The sequence below is a fragment of the Pseudophryne corroboree genome, chromosome 8, assembly GCF_028390025.1.
Source record: "Pseudophryne corroboree isolate aPseCor3 chromosome 8, aPseCor3.hap2, whole genome shotgun sequence".
Taxonomy (NCBI): Eukaryota; Metazoa; Chordata; class Amphibia; order Anura; family Myobatrachidae; genus Pseudophryne; species Pseudophryne corroboree.
The window spans coordinates 9,380,552-9,404,766 of NC_086451.1; the positions used below are offsets into that span (position 1 = coordinate 9,380,552).

The window sequence follows — 24,215 nt, forward strand, 5'->3', positions numbered from 1 at the left end:
AATAATCATACGGTGACGAAGGACAGAGTTTTCCACAAGCGCTATGAGTAACGGCTGTTTATTTCTGTCCGCAGGTCCGCTCGGATGGTCGCAGGCCGGCAGCAGCTGAGGCTGACCTCATCTCCCAGCGCCCTGTGGGGAGTATGTATAAGAGGAATGGCCTTATGGCCAGTGTGACGGTCACCTCTGCCACTCCTGAGGTAGGCCTCCTGTTGATCTGGGCAGGCAGCTCCGCCATGGGAAAACATGCAGACGCGCTTACTTTGGCTGTCAGGGTGGCGGCCGCTGGCAGCCGGAGGGCAGAGCTGACATTTATTTATTAGCTGTGTTGTGTTTTCTAAGTGCTGAGTATAACGTTTTCTGCTCTCTTTAATACGTGCCCTGTTTACAGACGTGTAATTACAGTGCTTGTTTGATTTTCCCTCCTCACCGTTGTATATTTATACCAGTGCATCTTGTCGCTGTATACAGAACAGAGTTCTGTTTAGTTCCGTGGCATAAGGAATTTAAAGACATCAATTAATCTTGCGTGTCCTGACAGTGGTTGTTTTCCTTTTGCAAGCCCCCCACCCCTCCCACAGCCCCACACCCCTCCCACAGCCCCACACCCCTCCCACAGCCCCCCACTCTTTACTTGCAAATGAATTATTCACATTTTTGTTTCATTTTCAACTTATAATGTGGAATATCTATTACCCCCATTTCTCTGACGTCCTAGTGGATGCTGGGACTCCGTAAGGACCATGGGGAATAGCGGCTCCGCAGGAGACAGGGCACAAAATAAAAGCTTAAGGATCAGGTGGTGTGCACTGGCTCCTCCCCCTATGACCCTCCTCCAAGCCTCAGTTAGATTTTTGTGCCCGGCCGAGAAGGGTGCAATCTAGGTGGCTCTCCTGAGCTGCTTAGAATAAAAGTTTAGTTTAGGATTTTTTATTTTCAGTGAGTCCTGCTGGCAACAGGCTCACTGCATCGTGGGACTAAGGGGAGAAGAAACGGACTCACCTGAGTGCAGAGTGGATCGGGTTTCTTAGGCTACTGGACATTAGCTCCAGAGGGACGATCACAGGTTCAGCCTGGATGGGTCACCGGAGCCGCGCCGCCGTCCCCCTTACAGAGCCAGAAGAGACGAAGAGGTCCGGTGAAATCGGCGGCAGAAGACGATCCTGTCTTCAGACTAAGGTAGCGCACAGCACCGCAGCTGTGCGCCATTGCTCTCAGCACACTTCACACTCCGGTCACTGAGGGTGCAGGGCGCTGGGGGGGGAGCGCCCTGAGACGCAATATTACAGTATATACCTTAGGTGGCTAAAAAGAATACATCACATATAGCTCCTGGGCTATATGGATGTATTTTACCCCTGCCATTTTACACAGAAAAAGCGGGAGATAAGGACGTCGTGAAGGGGCGGAGCCTATCTCCTCAGCACACAAGCGCCATTTTCCCTCACAGCTCCGCTGGAAGGACGGCTCCCTGACTCTCCCCTGCAGTCCTGCTTCAGAATCAGGGTAAAAAAGAGAAGGGGGGGCACGTTTGGCAGCAAATAAATATATTAACAGCAGCTATAAGGGAGTAACACTTATATAAGGTTATCCCTGTATATATATATATAGCGCTGGGTGTGTGCTGGCAGACTCTCCCTCTGTCTCTCCAAAGGGCTAAGTGGGGTCCTGTCCTCTATCAGAGCATTCCCGGTGTGTGTGCTGTGTGTCGGTACGCGTGTGTCGACATGTATGAGGAGGAAAATGAGGTGGAAGCGGAGCAGTTGCCTGTGTTAGTGATGTCACCCCCTAGGGAGTCGACACCTGACTGGATGATTGTATTTAAACAATTAAGTGATAATGTCAGCAATTTGCAAAAAACTGTTGACGACATGAGACAGCCGGCAAATCAATTAGTGCCTGTCCAGGCGTCTCAGACACCGTCAGGGGCCCTAAAACGCCCGTTACCTCAGTGGGTCGACACAGACCCAGACACAGATACTGAGTCTAGTGTCGACGGTGACGAGACAAACGTGATGTCCAGCAGGGCCACACGTTACATGATCACAGCAATGAAAGAGGCATTGAACCTTTCTGACACTACAAGTACCACAAAGAAGGGTATTATGTGGGGTGTGAAAAAACTACCAATAGTTTTTCCTGAGTCAGATGAAATAAATGAGGTGTGTGATAAAGCGTGGGTTTTCCCCGATAAAAAACAGCTAATTTCTAATAAATTATTAGCACTATATCCTTTCCCGCCAGAGGTTAGGACGCGCTGGGAAACACCCCCTAGGGTAGATAAGGCGCTCACACGTTTATCTAAACAAGTAGCGTTACCGTCCCCTGATACGGCCACCCTCAAAGAACCGGCTGATAGAAGACTGGAAAATATCCTAAAGAGTATATACACACATACTGGTGTTATACTGCGACCAGCAATCGCCTCAGCCTGGATGTGTAGTGCTGGAGTCGCATGGTCGGATTCCCTGACTGAGAATATTGATACCCTGGATAGGGACAGTATTTTGTTAACTATAGAGCATTTAAAGGATGCATTGCTATATATGCGTGATGCACAGAGGGATATTTGCACCCTGGCATCAAGAGTCAGTGCTATGTCCATCTCTGCCAGAAGAGCGTTATGGACGCGACAGTGGTCAGGGGATGCAGATTCCAAACGGCACATGGAAGTATTGCCGTATAAAGGGGAGGAGTTATTTGGGGCTGGTGTATCGGACCTGGTGGCCACGGCAACGGCTGGAAAATCCACCTTTTTACCACAGGTCACTTCACATCAACAAAAAAAGACACCGTCTTTTCAAACTCAGTCCTTTCGTTCCCATAAATACAAGCGAGCAAAAGGCCACTCTTTTCTGCCCCGGGGCAGAGGAAGGGGAAAAAGACTGCACCATGCAGCCGCTTCCCAGGAGCAGAAGCCCTCCTCTGCTTCTGCCAAGTCTTCAGCATGACGCTGGGGCTTTACAAGCAGACTCAGATATGGTGGGGGCCCGTCTCAAGAATTTCAACGCGCAGTGGGCTCACTCGCAAGTGGATCCCTGGATTCTACAGGTAGTATCACAGGGGTACAAACTGGAATTCGAGGCGTTTCCCCCTCATCGGTTCCTGAAGTCTGCTTTACCAAAGTCTCCCTCCGACAGGGAGGCAGTTTTGGAAGCCATTCACAAGCTGTATTCCCAGCAGGTGATAATCAAGGTACCCCTCTTACAACAGGGAAAGGGGTATTATTCCACGCTGTTTGTGGTACCGAAGCCGGACGGCTCGGTGAGACCAATCTTAAATCTGAAATCTTTGAACACTTACATAAAAAGGTTCAAATTCAAGATGGAGTCACTCAGAGCAGTGATAGCGAACCTGGAAGAAGGGGACTATATGGTGTCTCTGGACATCAAAGATGCTTATCTCCACGTCCCAATATACCCTTCTCACCAAGGGTACCTCAGGTTTGTAGTACAAAACTGTCATTATCAGTTTCAGACGCTGCCGTTTGGATTGTCCACGGCACCTCGGGTCTTTACCAAGGTAATGGCCGAAATGATGATTCTTCTACGAAGAAAAGGCATCTTAATTATCCCTTACTTGGACGATCTCCTGATAAGGGCAAGAACCAGGGAACAGTTAGAAGTCGGAGTGGCACTATCTCAGGTAGTGTTACGTCAGCACGGGTGGATTCTAAATATTCCAAAATCGCAGCTGATTCCAACGACACGTCTACTGTTCCTAGGAATGATTCTGGACACAGTCCAGAAGAAGGTGTTTCTCCCGGAGGAGAAGGCCAGGGAGTTATCCGAGCTAGTCAGGAACCTCCTAAAACCAGGACAGGTCTCAGTACATCAGTGCACGAGGGTCCTGGGAAAAATGGTGGCTTCTTACGAAGCGATTCCATTCGGAAGATTCCATGCAAGAACGTTTCAGTGGGATCTACTGGACAAATGGTCAGGATCGCATCTTCAGATGCATCAGCGGATAACCCTGTCGCCAAGGACAAGGGTGTCTCTCCTGTGGTGGCTGCAGAGTGCTCATCTACTAGAGGGCCGCAGATTTGGCATTCAGGATTGGATCCTGGTAACCACGGATGCCAGCCTGAGAGGCTGGGGAGCAGTCACACAGGGAAGAAATTTCCAGGGCTTGTGGTCAAGCATGGAAACATCTCTTCATATAAACATTCTGGAACTAAGGGCCATTTACAATGCCTTAAGTCAAGCAAAACCTCTGCTTCAGGGTCAGGCGGTGTTGATCCAATCGGACAACATCACGTCAGTCGCCCACGTAAACAGACAGGGCGGCACGAGAAGCAGGAGGGCAATGACAGAAGCTGCAAGGATTCTTCGCTGGGCGGAAAATCATGTGATAGCACTGTCAGCAGTGTTCATTCCGGGAGTGGACAACTGGGAAGCAGACTTCCTCAGCAGACACGACCTTCACCCGGGAGAGTGGGAACTTCACCCGGAAGTCTTCCACCTGATTGTAAACCGTTGGGAAAAACCAAAGGTGGACATGATGGCGTCACGTCTAAACAAAAAACTGGACAGATATTGCGCCAGGTCAAGGGACCCTCAGGCAATAGCAGTGGACGCTCTGGTAACGCCGTGGGTGTACCAGTCAGTGTATGTGTTCCCTCCTCTGCCTCTCATACCAAAAGTATTGAGAATCATAAGAAGGAGAGGAGTAAGAACTATACTCGTGGTTCCGGATTGGCCAAGAAGGACTTGGTACCCGGAACTTCAAGAGATGCTCACGGACGAACCGTGGCCTCTACCTTTAAGAAAGGACCTGCTACTGCAGGGGCCTTGTCTGTTCCAAGACTTACCGCGGCTGCGTTTGACGGCATGGCGGTTGAACGCCGGATCCTAAAGGAAAAGGGCATTCCAGAAGAAGTCATCCCTACTCTGGTCAAAGCCAGGAAGGAAGTAACCGCAAAACATTATCACCGCATTTGGCGAAAATATGTTGCGTGGTGTGAGGCCAAGAAGGCCCCTACAGAGGAATTTCAACTGGGTCGTTTCCTGCATTTCCTGCAAACAGGACTGTCTATGGGCCTAAAATTAGGGTCCATTAAGGTTCAAATTTCGGCCTTGTCGATTTTCTTCCAGAAAGAACTGGCTTCAGTACCTGAAGTTCAGACATTTGTGAAAGGGGTGCTGCACATACAGCCTCCTTTTGTGCCTCCAGTGGCACCTTGGGATCTCAATGTTGTATTGAGTTTTCTAAAATCACATTGGTTTGAACCACTTTCCACTGTGGACTTAAAATATCTCACGTGGAAGGTGTCGATGCTGTTAGCCTTGGCTTCAGCCAGGCGTGTGTCAGAATTGGCGGCTTTATCATATAAAAGCCCTTATTTAATTTTTCATTCTGACAGGGCGGAATTGAGGACTCGTCCTCAATTTCTACCTAAGGTGGTTTCTGCATTTCACATGAACCAACCTATTGTGGTGCCTGCGGCTACTAGGGACTTGGAGGACTCCAAGTTGCTAGACGTTGTCAGGGCCCTGAAAATATATGTTTCCAGGACGGCTGGAGTCAGGAAAACTGACTCGCTGTTTATCCTGTATGCACCCAACAAGCTGGGTGCTCCTGCTTCAAAGCAGACGATTGCTCGTTGGATTTGTAGTACAATTCAGCTTGCACATTCCGTGGCAGGATTGCCACAGCCAAAATCAGTAAAAGCCCATTCCACAAGGAAAGTGGGCTCATCTTGGGCGGCTGCCCGAGGGGTCTCGGCTTTACAACTTTGCCGAGCAGCTACTTGGTCAGGGGCAAACACGTTTGCTAAATTCTACAAATTTGATACCCTGGCTGAGGAGGACCTGGAGTTCTCTCATTCGGTGCTGCAGAGTCATCCGCACTCTCCCGCCCGTTTGGGAGCTTTGGTATAATCCCCATGGTCCTTTCAGGAACCCCAGCATCCACTAGGACGTCAGAGAAAATAAGATTTTACTTACCGATAAATCTATTTCTCGTAGTCCGTAGTGGATGCTGGGCGCCCATCCCTAGTGCGGATTGTCTGCAATACTTGTATATAGTTATTGTTACAAAAATTCGGGTTATTATTGTTTGAGCCATCTTTTCAGAGGCTCCTTTGCATTTATCATACTGTTAACTGGGTTCAGATCACGAGTTGTACGGTGTGATTGGTGTGGCTGGTATGAGTCTTACCCGGGATTCAAGATCCTTCCTTATTATGTACGCTCGTCCGGGCACAGTATCCTAACTGAGGCTTGGAGGAGGGTCATAGGGGGAGGAGCCAGTGCACACCACCTGATCCTTAAGCTTCTATTTTGTGCCCTGTCTCCTGCGGAGCCGCTATTCCCCATGGTCCTTACGGAGTCCCAGCATCCACTACGGACTACGAGAAATAGATTTATCGGTAAGTAAAATCTTATTTTCTGGCTTATTTTAATATCAGCCTATAATTTACTTATTTATTAACAGTTTCTTATATAGCGCAGCATATTCCGTTGCGCTGTATATATAATTGGATACTTTATTCCCCCTGACACCCATTGTGGTTATAATGTCCGATGCTGTAATGCAAATTTCACCCATGGTCTTATACAGGGAGATCCTTAAACAGAATGGACATTTAAATCCTCGTTTGAGAGTCAGTGTATCGAATTGTGGAGAGAGATAAAGTAGCAGCCAATCGGCTCCTAACTGCCATGTTACAGACTGTGTTCGAAAAATGACAAGTATGAGCTGATTGGTTGGTACTTGAACTTTGTCTACTTTCTCTCTCTCCAAGCTTTGATACACCTCCTCCTTACAGAGATCCATGCTGGAGAAATCCTATATAACAAAAGGTTAACGCTGCTTCTCAGCTCTGTGGGGGGAATTAAAGTGTTTTGCGTACATAGCGACCTGTACTGCGTCCCTGGGATAAGTGCGGTGCCATCTAGAGGTCATAAGTGGAAATGAGCGTCGGCACGTGATAGTCTGAGCCATACCTTGTCACTCATCATCTCATGCTCCCTGCCTGATAATCCTGGCACCCATGACATTTTATGGCGCCGCGGCAATCAGCACGCAACAGCTGAGCTCCTGCTTTGTGAGAGGTGTCCGCGTCGTAATTAGTACGGACAGCCGGTCTGCGCAACGTGAGGAGTAATGGAAGACATCGGTGTCCTGCAATTACACGGCATCGGGGTTATAGTGACTGTAATGCTTTGTGGCCGCTGCATTATATATTCCATGAGAGAGCCAGCGTAACAAGTTCCAGTATAATAGAAGATGGCGCAGGAATGTTATATGTATACACTGGCTATATGTATGTGTGTATATATGCTGTATGTGTGTATATATGTGCCTCCTGGTGCCACCGCTTCCCCGGCTACCCTGCACACGCACCCGGCCATCCTCACGAGTTCCAGCGTTGTTGTCTCTACTGCTGTGTTCCGGTGAGTATTAAACCCCCATATCCCCAACCCTCCCGACGGCGCCTAACTCTTACCGTCACCATCCTCTGCATATCCACATTTCACATGGTGACAGTTCAGATGATGACATTGCGAACGTGTCGGCTTGCTGAGGGTGTCAACATGGTGTCTGTTTACAGTTTGAACTTTGGGGGTTAGTCAGACCCGATCGCTGCTGCACAGCCGCAATCGGGTCTGAAGTGTGCATGCATCGGTGCCGCAGTGCGCTGGCACATGGCTGACAACCGACGGCTGTCGTTGCCTAGCGATCGCCTCTGCCTGATTGACAAGCAGAGGCATTTGCTGGGCGGAAGTGGGTGGGCCGGCGGCATTTGGGCGCCGTTTTGTGGGCGCGGTCCGCCCAACGCAGACGTGGCTGGACCGTGTGGGGGGCGGGCTGCAGCAGCTGCGTGACGACACGCAGCCAATGTGGGGGGGGAGTGGCCTGTCATACAGGACGTACTAGCCCTGTACCGGGCGTCCCCCCCCCCCCCCCCAGACCGCAAAATTTTGCAGGGCTGCGATCAGGTCTGAATTAGGCCCTGTGTTAGTATTGTGGTGTCGACTTTGGGAATATCGACATGACTTTTACAGCATTTTGTGCTACAGTAGTTCTTCTGTGTGATGGGACCAGACAGACCGGCCTTCACTCCTCACCCATCCGTAACCCTTGGCAGCCCATGCCCCTGTCACCAGCTCACCAGTGGTCCTTCCTTGCACCACTTTTAGTAGTTACGAGGCCCCTGCGTACCGGCAACACCCCACAAGCCCTTCCGGGATCCAGTCGGCGTTCCAATTGATCCCGAAGGTGTATGATGGTCGTAAGGTCAGAGCTCTGTGCAGGTCGGCTCAGCCCTCGTACCCCCAGCAGGTCATGTTATAAGGATTTCTGCCTGCGGAAGCGGGTGGGATAATTACTGACCCAGCAACATAACGATCTCACCTGGGCATCATTATACACCTCCACATACCATGACCTGTTGGTGGTACCTGAGAACCCCTGTTCCACACCAAGCTCTGTGCACGGGACAGGGGCCTTCCCCAAATTGTTACCACACGATTCTCTATTCTCTCCCTGTATACTGTGACATTAAGCCTCCCCTTTACTGGGTCTGTGAGGAGGACCGGTCTGTGTATTTACACTGATTGGCACAGACCTTGCATCTATTGCTAATAAAAGTTGGACAAACTATTGTTCTGGTCAAATGAAAAGTGATTTGTATGTTTTATGAAGGTCAGACAGGGGGGGAAATTTACTAAGGTGGGAGATTTTTTAGAACTGGTGATGTTGCCCATAGCAACCAATCAGATTATATCTATTATCTGCTAGAAGCAGCTAGATAAATTGTAAGTAGAATCTGATTGGTTGCCATGGGCAACATCACCAGTTCTAAAAATCTCCCACCTTAGTAAATTTACCCCCGGGAATCCAAACCAGATCTATCACTATGACTGGGAGTGGACCAGTGATAGCTTATGTTCAAAGGTAAATATTTGACTCTATGTATTAACAACGTGAAGCCGTTATGGCCGCTAAACCACGTGCACGTGCTACGCACTTTGTACGCTATTTGCGTACAAAGACTTCGCACGTGGTACGCACGTAACGTACACACGCTGCGCTGGGTGTACGGAATACACACACAGCGAGCGCACACACAGTTGGTAACCTTTAAACCTTTTAAATGAACGCAGTAAGGGTATGCTTATACTGTAAACCTTGGCAATGTAAAACCACAATGATGTAATGCTTATTGACCTTGATAAGGTGAAAGCTGTTTGAGCGATTGAGACGCTCAGAAACCCTATACAATAACTGGTGAAACACACAAGACCTGGTAAGGTTCCAACACCTTCGTAGAAGATACTTTAGTATAAAAAGGGGAAAAACAGTTACAGCTTATACACTACAGACCTAACATTAATACCTAAACAGAATAACAAGAAATAAATGTGAACAATAGCGAACGATCGCAAACAGAATAAACACAAAGAGAATAAAATGGCAAACACTTAAAAGATAACAAAATGTGAACGAATGGCGTACATAAAGATTAACAAAATGGCTACAGAGAAACTTACACACGTGGGAATGATTCGCAAGCGCGTCCTGGACCAGCCCTCAGCCTTCAGTGTTGAAAACCTTTGTAGAGAGAGTGAGTGCTGGTCCAGCAATGGTGGCCTTTATATACACAGCATACAGTAACAATACAATGGTCCCTACAATCTCATTGTTCATTGGACACAGGAATGTGTCTCTGCATTATAACAAAAGGTCATAGGTAGGTTCGAACAGGTGGGCTGTGTCTTTCAACTGCTCAGGTGGGAGGTATCCTCAGGATTCCCGCCGCATGGATAATAAACAGCAAATACAGTAAATGTCTAGAAACTACTTTTAAACATAACTATACGCAGGAGCGACTAATCTCTTCCTAACTAACACCGGAATGTTTCTAATAAAATACTCTACAGCTGGATACTAGACACCACCGTTCTACCTTTGTCTGACCCTTCCTATCATGCAAAGAGGAATTTCTCCGTCCAAGAACCTTTTACACTAAACATACTTTCTAACATTGTTAAGGGAAATATTATCTACAAAACACACTATATGAGTTAACTATGCTATAAACGAGTCGCCCGCTACAAGCTCACAAACTCTACCGTAAATACGCGTATCACGCGCGTAATCGCCGGAGCGAGTGTGCGCAATTTGCGGACATGTGCACACACGGCAGACTGAATGCACGAGCAGCGGGCATGTGCATTGGGGTTAGTACAAGGCATTGGGAACTACGATATTTTTCGACTTTGACACCAGGAATAGAACCCGGGCCTCGAATATCACTATTCTGAGAGTTCCTGGCTCCTAGCCTACTGAGCCATAAGTGGAGACAGGTTCCTTAGTGGCCACAATCCGTGGTCAGTACTTCCTGTATGCGCCGTGGCAAGGTCAGCCAATGTCTGGGCAGGACAGATGCAGGAACGTAGCTCATCTGTCGCCTGGGTGACAATGATGGACGCTGCTGTCTCCAGCACCCTTCCAGGATATCCCGTAAATGCAGTATTGGGTTCAGATCAAGAACCGCAACGTATTGATGACAACTGTGTCATGGCCAGTACACCGCTGGGGAAGCGCTCTGTGGATGGGGTGTAGCACTGACTGAGCGACCTTTGCGCGGGCCTGGATATCCCTAGTACCTGGACTGCGTGCCACTTAACAACTTGGCGAAAGTAAATGACGCTGTCACGGTAACAACCCATTCAATGACAGCTGATGTCACATTTCCGCCATGGTCTATGGGGGGGGGGGGGTTGTACGAATACAGAACTTTCACTATCGGCTTAGTAACGTTCGCTTGCAGATTTCCCCGGACTGATGAATATGCTATTGACACCCATAAATCTGCCCTCGGAGGGGTGTCATTTGCCTTCACAATGCCTCTTCCCCGGGCCGCGCTCGCCAGTCGCTGCCATGTTCATTGGAGGATTGCAAAACTATGTAGAACGGTTTCATTTATTTATGTTTTACAAAGCGTCCGTCATCTCTCCCGTGCACATCTCATCGGGGTAACTTGTAAAGCGTTCACTTAATGGGCTTTCTGTCTGCGGCCGGGGTACAGAGCCTGCCTTTCTCAGGATTAATGTGGCATGACTGTTTAAAGGCTTGGGTTTACATTCCCAGCCACACGCCACCTACAACAGCACGGCGTTGTTGACCAGTGGGGTTTACCAAGTGTCCTCCGTGGAAATTCCAGTAATTTGTACGGTTACTCAACCAGACGGCCTTATATTGCAGTCTGGCCTTACTGGAAATCAATGTAAAGTGTAAAATAAAACTAAAATAAAAAATAAGGTCCTTTCTTGTAATCCTCTGGGGTCAGACATGGTTGGGTAGAAGATTTTCCGTAGACATTGGGTGGTGGGAAGACTGGACGGACAGACGGGTAATCTGCGCCTATAACCAACACTGTATTTATTGTATAACACATCTGGCACATAGGTGCTCTGTATATTTATTATATTATTACAGTAATGGTTATGGGGAAATGAATACAGGGACATTAAAATATGGGGTACACAGTCCTTACAGTGGAATCCTGGATCCATCTCCCATACGCTCCGTCACCCCTCGGCTGCAGCCCCCCCCACCTGTAATAAGCGTCGGTGACACGGCAGGCAGAGAGGGACTGACAGGTTGTGAGACTTGCTAGGCAGAAATGCATGGTGTGAATGAGCTGGATCCTACACGGGTGGTGCCAGTTATAGTACAGTACCGCGAACGCAGCCGCAGAGTTTTGTACATACTGGGCGGAGCTCCAACTATGCAAATTATTGGGGGTAATGTATTTTACCTTCATGGTTCCTTTATATTGGACGTGTAATCTGATCTGCGGACTGAATTCATTCCAGTTTCAGTTGGCAGGAAAATGATTTCGCAATAATTTTATCAGTCGGGTTAAAATGCAGAACGGGAGCGGCGTGGAGCGATGACGGCACAGAAGTAGCGGAATGTCATGTGCTTCTGCCTCTGCGTATTTCTGCTAGTAAATGCCCCCTGTGTTTTTATTCCTCCCTTTACTTAAAGCACAGTGATTGGTTGTCACCCGGGATTGCCCCCTTCTCTAATAACCAGGCGCCCTGGACCTGACACCGTGGGGTGATAGCCTGGTGTTATTGTATATTGGGCAGTCATGATGGGGTGGCACTGTGGGTTGGCATGGTGGGGTGAGGCAGAGGGATGGCACGATGGGGTGATGCGGTGGGTGACATGGTGGGTTAGTACAGTGTGCAGTCATGATGGGGTGGCACAGCGGGATGGCACGATGGGGTGATGCAGTGGGTGACATGGGTTAGTACAGTGGACTGTCATGATGGGGTGGCACAGCGGGATGGCACGTGGGGTGATGCAGTGGGTGACATGGTGGGTTAGTACAGTGGGCTGTCATGATGGGGTGGCACAGCGGGATGGCACGATGGGGTGATGCAGTGGGTGACATGGTGGGTTAGTACAGTGGGCTGTCATGATGTTGTGGCACAGCGGGATGGCACGATGGGGTGATGCAGTGGGTGACATGGTGGATTAGTACAGTGGGCAGTCATGATGGGGTGGCACAGCGGGATGGCACGATGGGGTGATGCAGTGGGTGACATGGTGGATTAGTACAGTGGGCAGTCATGATGGGGTGGCACAGCGGGATGGCACGATGGGCTGATGCGGTGGGTGACATGGTGGGTTAGTACAGTGGACTGTCATGATGGGGTGGCACAGCGGGATGGCACGATGGGGTGATGCAGTGGGTGACATGGTGGGTTAGTACAGTGGACTGTCATGATGGGGTGGCACAGCGGGATGGCACGATGGGGTGATGCGGTGGGTGACATGGTGGGTTAGTACAGTGAGCAGTCATGATGGGGTTGCACAGCGGGATGGGGTGATGCAGTGGGTGACATGGTGGGTTAGTACAGTGGGCTGTCATGATGGGGTGATGCGGTGGGTGACATGGTGGGTTAGTACAGTGAGCAGTCATGATGGGGTGGCACAGCGGGATGGGGTGATGCAGTGGGTGACATGGTCGGTTAGTACAGTGGGCTGTCATGATGGGGTGGCACAGCGGGATGGGGTGATGCTGTGGGTGACATGGTGGGTTAGTACAGTGGGCTGTCATGATGGGGTGGCACAGCGGGATGGCACGATGGGGTGATGCAGTGAGTGACATGGTGGGTTAGTACAGTGGGCTGTCATGATGGGGTGGCATTGTGGATTGCCACGGTGGGGTCGCCCATATTCCTGATGTCACATGGCAGCAGCAGATATTCCTGTCTCATTTTACATCATAAAAGAAATAATGAAGTTGAATATATATTCCACATAATGAAACTCCTGCGCTGTAATCCACGTAATACCCGTCCACGAAGGTAAATCCCCCGGGATTCGCAGCTTTAGTGGAAAAAGCCGTCACATGTAATAAAGTTATACGCCGTTATATTGAGAGCAGATGTTCCGCCATCTGTACATATTCATCAAAGCATTGAGGACGTTCCCGTTACACAGGTGCTGATGGCGCTCTGGTAACTATCCAGTTATTGTAGTCTAGGGATAGGGGGCTCCAGCCTGGGAGAGGGGTCTCTGCTTTCCCCAGGCGTCCACTCTGGCTTTATAGCCGTATACTCTGCGCAGATGTCTCAGATCACAGGTCCCAGGCGTTCCTCGAATTCCTTTCATGGCGTTACTCAGGATAGGTCTGCTTGAGGAAGAAGAACCCCAAAAAGTTACTCCTATATTACATATCACGCTCTAACACTCACAGCAGCACAGAGTATATCAGGAGATGAGTGATGTGTCAGCGAGTACAGGGCTGCATGTGACAGGGGCAGTGACATGATGTGAGGAGGGGAATGGAGGCAGCAGGAAGCCACAGACTGAGAGTTATATAGTGGGAGGAGCAGGATCCCCAGCAGCACAGAGTATATCAGGAGATGAGTGATGTGTCAGTGAGGACAGGGCTGCATGTGACAGGGGCAGTGACATGATGTGAGGAGGGGAATGGAGGCAGCAGGAAGCCACAGACTGAGAGTTATATAGTGGGAGGAGCAGGGTCCCCAGCAGCACAGAGTATATCAGGAGATGAGTGATGTGTCAGTGAGGACAGAGCTGCATGTGACAGGGGCAGTTACATGATGTGAGGAGGGGAATGGAGGCAGCAGGAAGCCACAGACTGAGAGTTATATAGTGGGAGGAGCAGGGTCCCCAGCAGCACAGAGTATATCAGGAGATGAGTGATGTGTCAGTGAGGACAGGGCTGCATGTGACAGGGGCAGTGACATGATGTGAGGAGGGGAATGGAGGCAGCAGGAAGCCACAGACTGAGAGTTATATAGTGGGAGGAGCAGGGTCCCCAGCAGCACAGAGTATATCAGGAGATGAGTGATGTGTCAGTGAGGACAGGGCTGCATGTGACAGGGGCAGTGACATGATATGAGGAGGGGAATGGAGGCAGCAGGAAGCCACAGACTAAGAGTTATATAGTGGGAGGAGCAGGGTCCCCAGCAGCACAGAGTATATCAGGAGATGAGTGATGTGTCAGTGAGGACAGGGCTGCATGTGACAGGGGCAGTGACATGATGTGAGGAGGGGAATGGAGGCAGCAGGAAGCCACAGACTGAGAGTTATATAGTGGGAGGAGCAGGGTCCCCAGCAGCACAGAGTATATCAGGAGATGAGTGATGTGTCAGTGAGGACAGGGCTGCATGTGACAGGGGCAGTGACATGATGTGAGGAGGGGAATGGAGGCAGCAGGAAGCCACAGACTGAGAGTTTTATATAGTGGGAGGAGCAGGGTCCCCAGCAGCACAGAGTATATCAGGAGAGGATTGATGTGTCAGTGAGGACAGGGCTGCATGTGACAGGGGCAGTGACATGATGTGAGGAGGGGAATGGAGGCAGCAGGAAGCCACAGACTGAGAGTTATATAGTGCAAGGAGCAGGGTCACCAGCAGCACAGAGTATATCAGGAGATGAGTGATGTGTCAGTGAGGACCGGGCTGCATGTGACAGGGGCAGTGACATGATGTGAGGAGGGGAATGGAGGCAGCAGGAAGCCACAGACTGCTGGTTATATGGTGGAAGGAGCAGGGCACAGAGCAGGGATATAAGTTCCATGAAGATTGTTCTGGGAAATATGGTAAAGTTCATACATCCAACATTTGCCTCTGATGCTTTGTTGGAAAATAACTTGCACATTTTTTATTTGAAATGATGATATAATATAAAAGTGTAATACCTTCTTAGCCTCTATATATCTCATAGGTATGTATAATCACTATTATCCAGTGTGGCGGAAACTACAACATTGACTGTTTTTTTGTTAATTTGCCCAAACTACAGTTCTTCCAAACTCTCCCAATACTCTCCTGATTCTCCTGCAATAAACCTAGATCGATTAGACGCAGCTTAGTGTTGTGCGTTCATAGTGCCACTAGTAGTCAGAAGGAATATAAATACTGATAGTTTTCCATCGTGATCTTATTATACATTAGATTGGCTTAGTGTAAAAATAAATTGTGTGGTGTCTTTTAGCATTTTCAAGCATTTAAAAGTCACATATAATGCCTGCTAGTGCACTCAGTACTGAGCGCTCCCATGGTAGTGCTCCTGCATTATGGCGCTCTGCAGCTTCTCACTCACACTGTGCAGCGTCGGAGCCTGTGGTGTATATCTGAGTGCCTGGCATCACCACGCTAGTGTGAGTGTGAGTAAGCGTATGCTGGGGATGGTACCGTCCCCTTTACTCAGTGTCTCTACAAATGCTCCAACGTTGTACCAGTCGGACTGAGCTTATAGGAAAGTATTTGCTGTAATATAAAGTAATGGGTGTGGCCTGATAAATAGTGGGCGTTGTCAAATTGAAGGTGCGAGTAGTCTTCCAAAATGTTTATAGTTTAAACCGGCGGTTCTCAACTCTAGTCCCCATGTGCCCCCAACAGGTCCTGTTTTCAGGATTTCTGTCTGTGGAAGCAAGTATTGTATTACTGACCCAGCAAAATAGATAACCTTACCTGTGTATAGTTAAATAAATCCAGAAAACATGGCCTGCTGAGGGGACTCGAGGACTGGAGTCAAGAACGATGTGTTTAAATAATAGTGATTTATAAACCGCACTTGTGACTTGCGCCTGTAGACACGATGTTGCAGCCACAGTCACCATCTCCCTCTTCTGTTTGCAGGGAAGTAGCAGTTCGGACTCTCTGGATGGGCACGGTTCCGACTACGCCAATAAGAGCTATGACGCTGTGGTGTTTGACGTATTGAAAGTGACTCCTGAGGAGTTTGCAGTGAGTACAGTCTTATTCTTCCCGGACTTGTCTTCCTTTCTGACACACGAATTATGATCTAAGGGTTTACAATTGTAAAATACACTCGCCTGTATCACCCTGTTATCTTCTACACCGGTAATACAATTACTGGACATTGCTGCTTATTACATGGGCAGGCTACACAATGCTGTTTGATTATGTACTTTTTTGGAGTACTTGTTGCAATCCTATAATTGACTCTCATGATGCCTGATCCCAAACGTCTGCCTTCAACACCCATATTCCAGGCATGCGTCTGTAATATTACTGGGGCAGAACGACCTGTATTCCAGGGACCGTGTCTGTAATATTACCGGTGGCAGAACGACCTGTATTCCAGGGACCGTGTCTGTAATATTACCAGTGGCAGAACGACCTGTATTCCAGGGACCATGTCTGTAATATTACCAGTGGCAGAACGACCTGTATTCCAGGGACCGTGTCTGTAATATTACCAGTGGCAGAACGACCTGTATTCCAGGGACTGTGTCTGTATTCCAGGGACCGTGTCTGTAATATTACCGGTGGCAGAACGACCTGTATTCCAGGGACCGTGTCTGTAATATTACCGGTGGCAGAACGACCTGTATTCCAGGGACTGTGTCTGTAATATTACCGGTGGCAGAACGACCTGTATTCCAGGGACCGTGTCTGTAATATTACCGGTGTCAGAACGACCTGTATTCCAGGGACCGTGTCTGTAATATTACCGGTGGCAGAACGGCCTGTATTCCAGGGACCGTGTCTGTAATATTACCGGTGGCAGAACGACCTGTATTCCAGGGACCGTGTCTGTAATATTACCAGTGGCAGAACGACCTGTATTCCAGGGACCGTGTCTGTAATATTACCAGTGGCAGAACGACCTGTATTCCAGGGACCGTGTCTGTAATATTACCAGTGGCAGAACAACCTGTATTCCAGGGACCGTGTCTGTAATATTACCAGTGGCAGAACGGCCTGTATTCCAGGGACCGTGTCTGTAATACTACCAGTGGCAGAACGACCTGTATTCCAGGGACCGTGTCTGTAATATTACCAGTGGCAGAACGACCTGTATTCCAGGGACCGTGTCTGTAATATTACCAGTGGCAGAACGACCTGTATTCCAGGGACCGTGTCTGTAATATTACCGGTGGCAGAACGACCTGTATTCCAGGGACCGTGTCTGTAATATTACCAGTGGCAGAACGACCTGTATTCCAGGGACTGTGTCTGTAATATTACCAGTGGCAGAACAACCTGTATTCCAGGGACCGTGTCTGTAATATTACCGGTGGCAGAACGACCTGTATTCCAGGGACCGTGTCTGTAATATTACCAGTGTCAGAACGACCTGTATTCCAGGGACCGTGTCTGTAATATTACCGGTGGCAGAACGACCTGTATTCCAGGGACCGTGTCTGTAATAATACCGGTGGCAGAACAACCTGTATTCCAGGGACTGTGTCTGTAATATTACTGGTGGCAGAACGACCTGTATTCCAGGGACCGTGTCTGTAATATTACCGGTGGCAGAACAACCTGTATTCCAGGGACTGTGTCTGTAATATTACTGGTGGCAGAACGACCTGTATTCCAGGGACCGTGTCTGTAATATTACCAGTGGCAGAACGACCTGTATTCCAGGGACCGTGTCTGTAATATTACCGGTGGCAGAACGACCTGTATTCCAGGGACCGTGTCTGTAATATTACCAGTGGCAGAACAACCTGTATTCCAGGGACCGTTTCTGTAATATTACCGGTGGCAGAACGATCTGTATTCCAGGGACCGTGTCTGTAATATTACCGGTGGCAGAACAACTTGTATTCCAGGGACCGTTTCCATAATATTACTGGTCTCTGGACTGGATTATCATTTACCCCTGTTTCTGTCAGCGTGTGGGTTGTGGGGTTGTCATTTCAGGTGGATTAACCGTTGCAGATGATTATTCGGCCATTATATGCCTGTTTGTTCATGTTTTCTTTGCTATGTTCTAGAGCCAGATCACCCTGATGGACGCACCAGTATTTAAAGCTATTCTGCCTGAGGTAAGTTGCATTTACCATTCTCTATCCCCGTTGCTGTTAGTTTTTTATTCTCCATTAGTATAACAGGCAGCCATGTTATTGTGTAACCTACTGCGAGGACTCGGGATAGGAATAAATACAACTAGGGCTGTGGGTCCCAAGCTTGGTCCTGAAGGGACACTAACGCTCCAGGTTAGCCATGTTAAGCCAGTTGGGTATGTCCGGGGCATGGAGAACCGGTGCGGTGCCGATGTTTACTGTACATGCCAGGTATATTTTGTGTCGTGCAGCAAATTGATGTTCTCTGAGGCCCTGGGTCCATGTACAGAGCTGTGAGGACCGTCCGGCAAATATTCCAAGTCTACATTGTGTGGATTATCCTAGTTACATCTTTGGAACAGTCACGAAGCAGAGGGCGTGTGGGCGAAGGGCTGATCTGATTGGGCTTTGTCTGGGAATTAAAGTTTTCACTGTTATCCTTCTAAACTAAATGAATCTGATCTTATAGGACCATGATACAGAAACTTACATCGTAGAACAATATGTTCAGTATATATTATATCTATCTCCAGTGTGGCCAGAATTCCCCCCTCGCCGGTAGCATCATGTTGGCCCATTAAGTGCCCCTGCCAATGGAATGTACCCCGACCTCTTGTACGGGATGCGGTTATGTGACCGGTGATCTCAAACATGGGCCTAGAGTCCGGCAATGTGACAAGAGCCCACGAGGGTAAAAGCCGGAAGTTCTCCTGTGCGCAGTACGCAGGATATGTGGCAGATATTAGTTACACCTGTATGATATACATGTCCTTGTAAGTCCATACTATTAATGACTTTTCTTTTGCTTTACCAGTGACTAAGATTAATTAGATATAAGTAATCCTTCTGATGAACTTCTTACTCACAAGTGTCTTATGTCCGGGAGTCATATGTTTAGGTCTACGGTAACTAAGTTCCGTCAGACGGTCTCCTCTCTTGGTGGTACAGCGGATTACAGGGCTGGCTGCAGGCTATCATTTTCCCTGAATTTGATTAAATATGGAACCTTACAGCAATGAGTTACCCTCCCCCCAATTCCCATTAAATCTACCTAATTTACAGTTTAATTGGCTGGAACAAACGTGCGCCGAGGTAGACCATATTAAACGTTACATGAGATGGAAGCCAGTGGATTAGCCGTTATGGGTTTATTATTTTTTTAATTCATTTGTGTGAATTATCTCTTAATCATAATTGGCGTATAGATTGTCCTTCTTTTAATAAGTGTTGTGGTCCGACGACGTATACGGTAACAAAGGTGAAGAATGAAAATTCATCTTGCAGGTTCCTAATTGGAGTATCTGCTAGCTGTCCACTTTGGCTTCCGTGTTGCAATACGGCGTTTGCCAGGCTGCGCCGTTCCTCAATATGACATGTAGAGCAGTCCGCGATGAAGAGGAGGATGAGAGAGGAAGCGAAGGCAGCTTTGTAGTCTGTGTAGCCAATCAGGCGCTGCACGTACCCCCTGAGCCAGCGCAATGACCCATTGTGCAGCGCTAATATGGAGTACGTCTAGTGTTAGAAGATGATTGTGAATTTAGGACTTTGAAGAGGAGAAAGAGGGCGGTGTTTTCATTGCTGCCAGGATAACATGGAAGCACCCAGCCGTCTGATCACATAGAAAGCACGCTTTCCGGTGGCTCGCCTGGTACTGTGGTGGGGGGAGTTTGTAGGTATGGCTAAATTCCAAACTGCTTCTACTGTTTTTAGGGTTTTGGCACAGATGTTATCCCAGACCAAACAGCAGTGGAAGTCAGTGCTGGCGAGTACTGCGCTATTACGCCCTATCCATGATGCTGCTCACGTCACCGTGCCGCAGTGGGAGGGTCCTGATGCTGGGTAGATACTTAGATGACAAATCGGCCATCCAGATCACGCGCCGACCGATGTAATAATCGGTAAGGTTTATCCACATGTGAATATGCTCGCCCACTTGTGGATTCTGCTGCAGATATATCGTTTGGTTGGTCGGAAGCTCGTACATACCCACATATGTAACAATACACCTGCAAGATATAGCTGCGTCTGCGTGCTGCGCAGCCGGTGTGATTTAATTCTGAACGACACAGTTCACTGATATATATCGGAGTACACACCGGCCAATGGTCAAACCGATATATCGTTAGTTAGCTGTACGAACGATGTATTGGCACGCGTGTACCCAGCCTAAGTTGACCGTTGATTTTTAAAGAGCGTCTTGGGAGTCCTCGATGGACAGTAGTCAGAACAAATCCACTTTCTTTTGTGTATCAAGTATTTAATTATAACCAAGTTTAACATTGAAATCATTGTTCGCAATCGCTGTGTGCAGCCCTGGCAAAGCGACGTGAATGGGGCATTATCGGCCAGAACTGCGGCCAAATACAGCCGGGTTATGTGTTCTTCCTAATTGAATGTAAATAGATGTTATGGGAGAGCAGAAAGCGGCGCGGTGTGGTGGAAACAGCTAGCTGTGAGTGATTGCAGTGTGATGTGCGGTACAGCCGCCCCGGGCTGTGATGTTTGCTCAGTGCTGTCAGTGGTCAGGGGCGGAAGTCAGGCAGACGCTGTGCGAAGCGTTGGACCCGGCCCATGGCTCCCCCTTACAGTGAGGATTATAGAAAGTGACTAATTGTATCTTCAGTGCGTTCAGCTACGTCCGGCCCTTTCTGCATCAGTGTAATTGCACACAGCTTTGCAGATCCTGTTACTGATTGGAGACAAGTATGCAATCCGGTACAGCTGCGACCGGTGCACAGAGTCTCCCTTTCCTCGTGGGTATGCCATTACATTGCAGGGAGAAGCAGGAGCTAATGAGTGCTGACACGCGGTCAGATTATTCCGGGCTGGAAAAGGTTTGCTTGTAGAAAAGGAATGCTAGGAGTTATGTCTAATGTGCTCCTCAGGAGTAATGACGCCTCCATTTGCTTTTCTACCGAACTCTGTAACTTTATAATGATGACATGCGGGAGCTGCGGATCAGGCTTATCTAGACTGCTGTTTGAACTACAAGTCTCAGCATGCTGTACCAGGCAGCCTATTAGCTTTCCAGCTTGTCTGATCAAAATTGATTGGGCTTTCATTGTGACGCGTATCCCCAGTTCCGATTACTATGCAGTATATAGGAAAGCGTTGCTGTATATTGGGGGTAATTCAGGCCTGATAGCTCGCTAGGGGTTTTTGCAGCGCTGCGATCAGATAGTCGCCGCCTACAGGGGGAGGGTATTTTCACTGTGCAAGTGTGTGATCTCATGTGTAGTAGAGCGGTACAAACAGATCTTGTGCAGTCTCTGCGCAGCCCAGGACTTACTCAGCCGCTGCGATCACTTCAGCCTGTCCGGGGCCGGAATTGACGTCAGACACCCGCCCTGCAAATGCTTAGACACGCCTGCGTTTTTCCAGACACTCCCAGAAAATGGTCAGTTGCCACCCACAAACGCCTTCTTCCTGTCAATCTCCTTGCGTTCTCCCGTTCAATCTTTTTTTTTCCGCACCATCCCGTCGCAGGGCACCGATCCCCGTTGCAGCAGTCCGCCGTGCGTGCGCAGAGCGGTGCATGCGCAGTTCAGATCCGATCGCCCGCTGCGCGAAAACGCAGCCTAGCGATCAGGTCTGAATTACCCCCGTTGTCCAGATATGTACAGTATATTGGGGTTATTCTTGTCCGGTAAACACATGACAACTTTGCCTTTTTATACAATCTGCTATTAAACAAGTCTTTATAAAGAAGAAGTCCTTTTACAGAGTCTGTCCCTGAACCCCCTACCCCAGTGGTTCCCAAACTTTTTTGAATCACGGCCCCTTACAGTATAAGAATTTTTCTCATGGCTCCCCTAGGCCAAAAGTTCCTTACTAAGAAATTTAGAAAGAAATGAAATTAGGTAAATAGTGTTTATATGTCATCCTTGGGTTCCGTCATGTGGTGAGGGACGGGATTTGTTTCTGTTTGTCCACGTTTTAAGATTGTCAGTCACCAGCTCTGGTTTTGCCTATCACAGTGACCATAAATAATTTAGATTGGCCGTGAGCCACCAATCCAAGTCACCCAGGGGGCCACGGCACACAGTATGAGAACCGCTGCCCTACTCCGTGCTTTCCTGAGAGAATGAATGGTTTTATAGCCGTTATATTATCTTCCATCCGGGTCTTTCCCTCCTTTTTAATATGAATTTATTCATTCGGTGAAAATCGATAATGTAAAAAATCGCTGTATCATGCAGAAATGTGGCACCTTATTGTGGCGGTCCCTAAACCACGTCCACGTTTTACTCATCGGCTGCAGAAGAGTCTGAAGTGGTGGAAATGTGATGCTGTGATGTCGCAGAACATGGAAGACCAAGCAGAGCGATGGTCACGGCCGGATGAAATGTCGCTATTGTAGAATATGTCCCATGGAGAATAGTCCTGCATCTTAATTGCTGGTTACTGTAGAGCAGCAGCGTTTAAAGGGGCCGTTCTACTGTGGGCAGCCAGAATATGGTGGTGAGACGTAAAAGACAATCCTAATATGGATTGTAAGGAGAAAACATAGGGGTAGGTGTATCAAAGCTTGGCAAGAGATACAGTAGGGGTCTATTTACTAAGCCTTGGAGAGAAAGTACCAGCCAATCAGCTCCCAGCTGTCACGTTACAGGCTGTGTTTGAAAAATGACAGGAGCTGATTGGTACTTTATCTCTCTCATTATTTGGTCCTTGTCCCCCATGGCCTGTTAAGAGACACAAAATCCCTGCAGTCTGTAAATGTTTCTTACATGACTTGTCCTTTTCCCGAAGACAATCGCTCACAGACGACCCATGTACTGATGAGCTCAGCGGAGGATTTGTAGGTGAATGAAAGCAATTTTCTCCTGACAGCTTTACGAGGAGACGTTTAGGTAACGCTTGTAGCCAAATGGTTTTAAGAAAAGCCTGTACTTGTGTAAAGTCTCAGTTCCTGTCTACAGCGGACACGAAAGTAACTCCATGACTGGAGCTCAGGGAAACACAATGAAATAAATAATTGTATAGGTTTGCCAGTGTGTAATGTGCCCATGTAAAGGTGAATCCTTTTTCTTCTGGAAACTGATGGTTCCCGGTGCTCCCTCTAAGCTGCAGTAACACTCACGGCCCAGGAGTGGCGATGTGGATGGCGATTGATCACCGATTGGTTTTGGGTTGATCAGTATTGATGGATAAGTTTTATCTTAAATATTTCTGGTCCTTGTTTTACTGGGAGGGACATAGAGACCCTAATCCCAGTTATATCTCAGTCACGCAGGGCCCTAGGACCGCATCCTGCCACAAGCGCTGGTCAGAGTATCCGGAGATGGCATGGCTTGTTCGGTGTGTAACACAGCGGTGCGCCAGGCTGCCGTGTAAATCATCGCGCTCTCCTCATTCCACATGGTGCAACCAGAAATCCAGCTTTTGTGTCCCACAACAAGAGACTGCTGTAGTATATTAAGCTGACCGTGACCACGTCGTAATGTCATCAGGGTGCAAATGCCGACAGACAACCTGTCGGCATAGTCATAAAGTCAACAATGCAATTTTCAAATGAGTGACCCCTAACCTTGACATTTTTGCTACATGTCGACAACATAACATTTTGATGTCGACACGACTGGATACTCTAAGAGACGTACACAACTACTTCGAGTTTGGTGAACTGCCTTTAATAACGGCAGGACAGACGTTCAAGATGAGCGGCGTTCCGGCCGGCCAGGCGCGCCCACCACTGTCCCCATGACATGACGTTATCACCGTACGTCGCAACATTTACACGCAGAAATCTGATGACATATGCACCTTATAGCATTGGCAAATGACGGCATAGACCCCATTGATTAATAATTTTGGCGCTGTACCTGGGTACTACAACTGGGACGGATATAGGCCCGTGAAATAATCACATACTAACATGCTACAAACCGCG

At 48.4% G+C, this 24,215-nt stretch overlaps 1 protein-coding gene across 6 annotated transcripts in view; it reads left to right on the plus strand.

Moving 5' to 3' along the window:
• Positions 1-24,215, plus strand: part of RALGPS1 (Ral GEF with PH domain and SH3 binding motif 1) — a 552,121-nt gene that overhangs the window by 113,022 nt on the left and 414,884 nt on the right. For all 6 annotated transcript variants that reach the window (XM_063935883.1, XM_063935884.1, XM_063935880.1 and 3 more), the window contains 3 exons: positions 75-200; positions 16,143-16,250; positions 18,254-18,304. In XM_063935883.1, coding sequence (XP_063791953.1) covers positions 144-200; positions 16,143-16,250; positions 18,254-18,304 — 216 coding nt within the window. In that variant the 5' untranslated portion in view covers positions 75-143. The remainder of the gene's footprint in view (positions 1-74; positions 201-16,142; positions 16,251-18,253; positions 18,305-24,215) is intronic.